This window comes from Bison bison, unplaced genomic scaffold (assembly GCF_000754665.1).
Source record: "Bison bison bison isolate TAMUID 2011002044 unplaced genomic scaffold, Bison_UMD1.0 scf7180017864280, whole genome shotgun sequence".
Classification (NCBI taxonomy): Eukaryota; Metazoa; Chordata; class Mammalia; order Artiodactyla; family Bovidae; genus Bison; species Bison bison.
Genome location: NW_011494852.1, coordinates 8,432,968 through 8,433,464, shown reverse-complemented (window position 1 = coordinate 8,433,464; position 497 = coordinate 8,432,968). Strand labels below are relative to the sequence as shown.

Here is a 497-nt window from a genome sequence, read left to right as displayed (position 1 = left end):
CCCCTAGCCCTCCGCGTCTCCTGTCTGTCTGTCCCATTGTTCTGTGTCCATCTCTTCCCCATCTCTGGGGCTCCCAGTTTCTGTTTCTTGTCCTTTTGTTCCTCTCTCAAGGGTCCCCTTTTTTTTCTTTCCCGGCCTCTCTTGATTTGTCTCTGTGTCCCCCTTGTCCCCCTCTCTGTTGTCCCAAGGAAACCTCCCCGAGCCGGCTCAGGACTCAGCGCCCGCCCCCCTCAAACACCTGCCATCCGTCCCCCTTCCTCCCCCCCCAGCCCCTCGACGAGAGGTCCCTCCCCACACGGCCCCCCATCCTCACTCACCCTTGGGAGCCACGCGCCCCCAGCAGCACAACGCCCAGCACCAAGCCAACAGGACCTTGCCCATCCTCGGGGCACCAGGCAGTCAGTGCCAAACTTTCCTCAGAAGTTGCTGGGCACCCTGCGAGGGAGGGGGCAGGGCCGGGCTGTCCCCGACCCTCCCCCCAGCTCCCAGCTCCCCCC

General features: G+C 64.2%; 1 protein-coding gene across 3 annotated transcripts in view; it reads right to left on the bottom strand.

Annotated features, from left to right (window-relative positions):
• The window catches only part of AXL (AXL receptor tyrosine kinase), a 35,936-nt gene that overhangs the window by 34,924 nt on the left and 515 nt on the right, over window positions 1-497 (bottom strand). For 2 of the 3 annotated variants that reach the window (XM_010849259.1, XM_010849261.1), the window contains exon 1: window positions 318-491. In XM_010849259.1, coding sequence (XP_010847561.1) covers window positions 318-381 — 64 coding nt within the window. In that variant the 5' untranslated portion in view covers window positions 382-491. Of the gene's footprint in view, window positions 1-317; window positions 492-497 lie in introns of those variants that run through there. The other variant, XM_010849260.1, reaches the window with a different exon arrangement.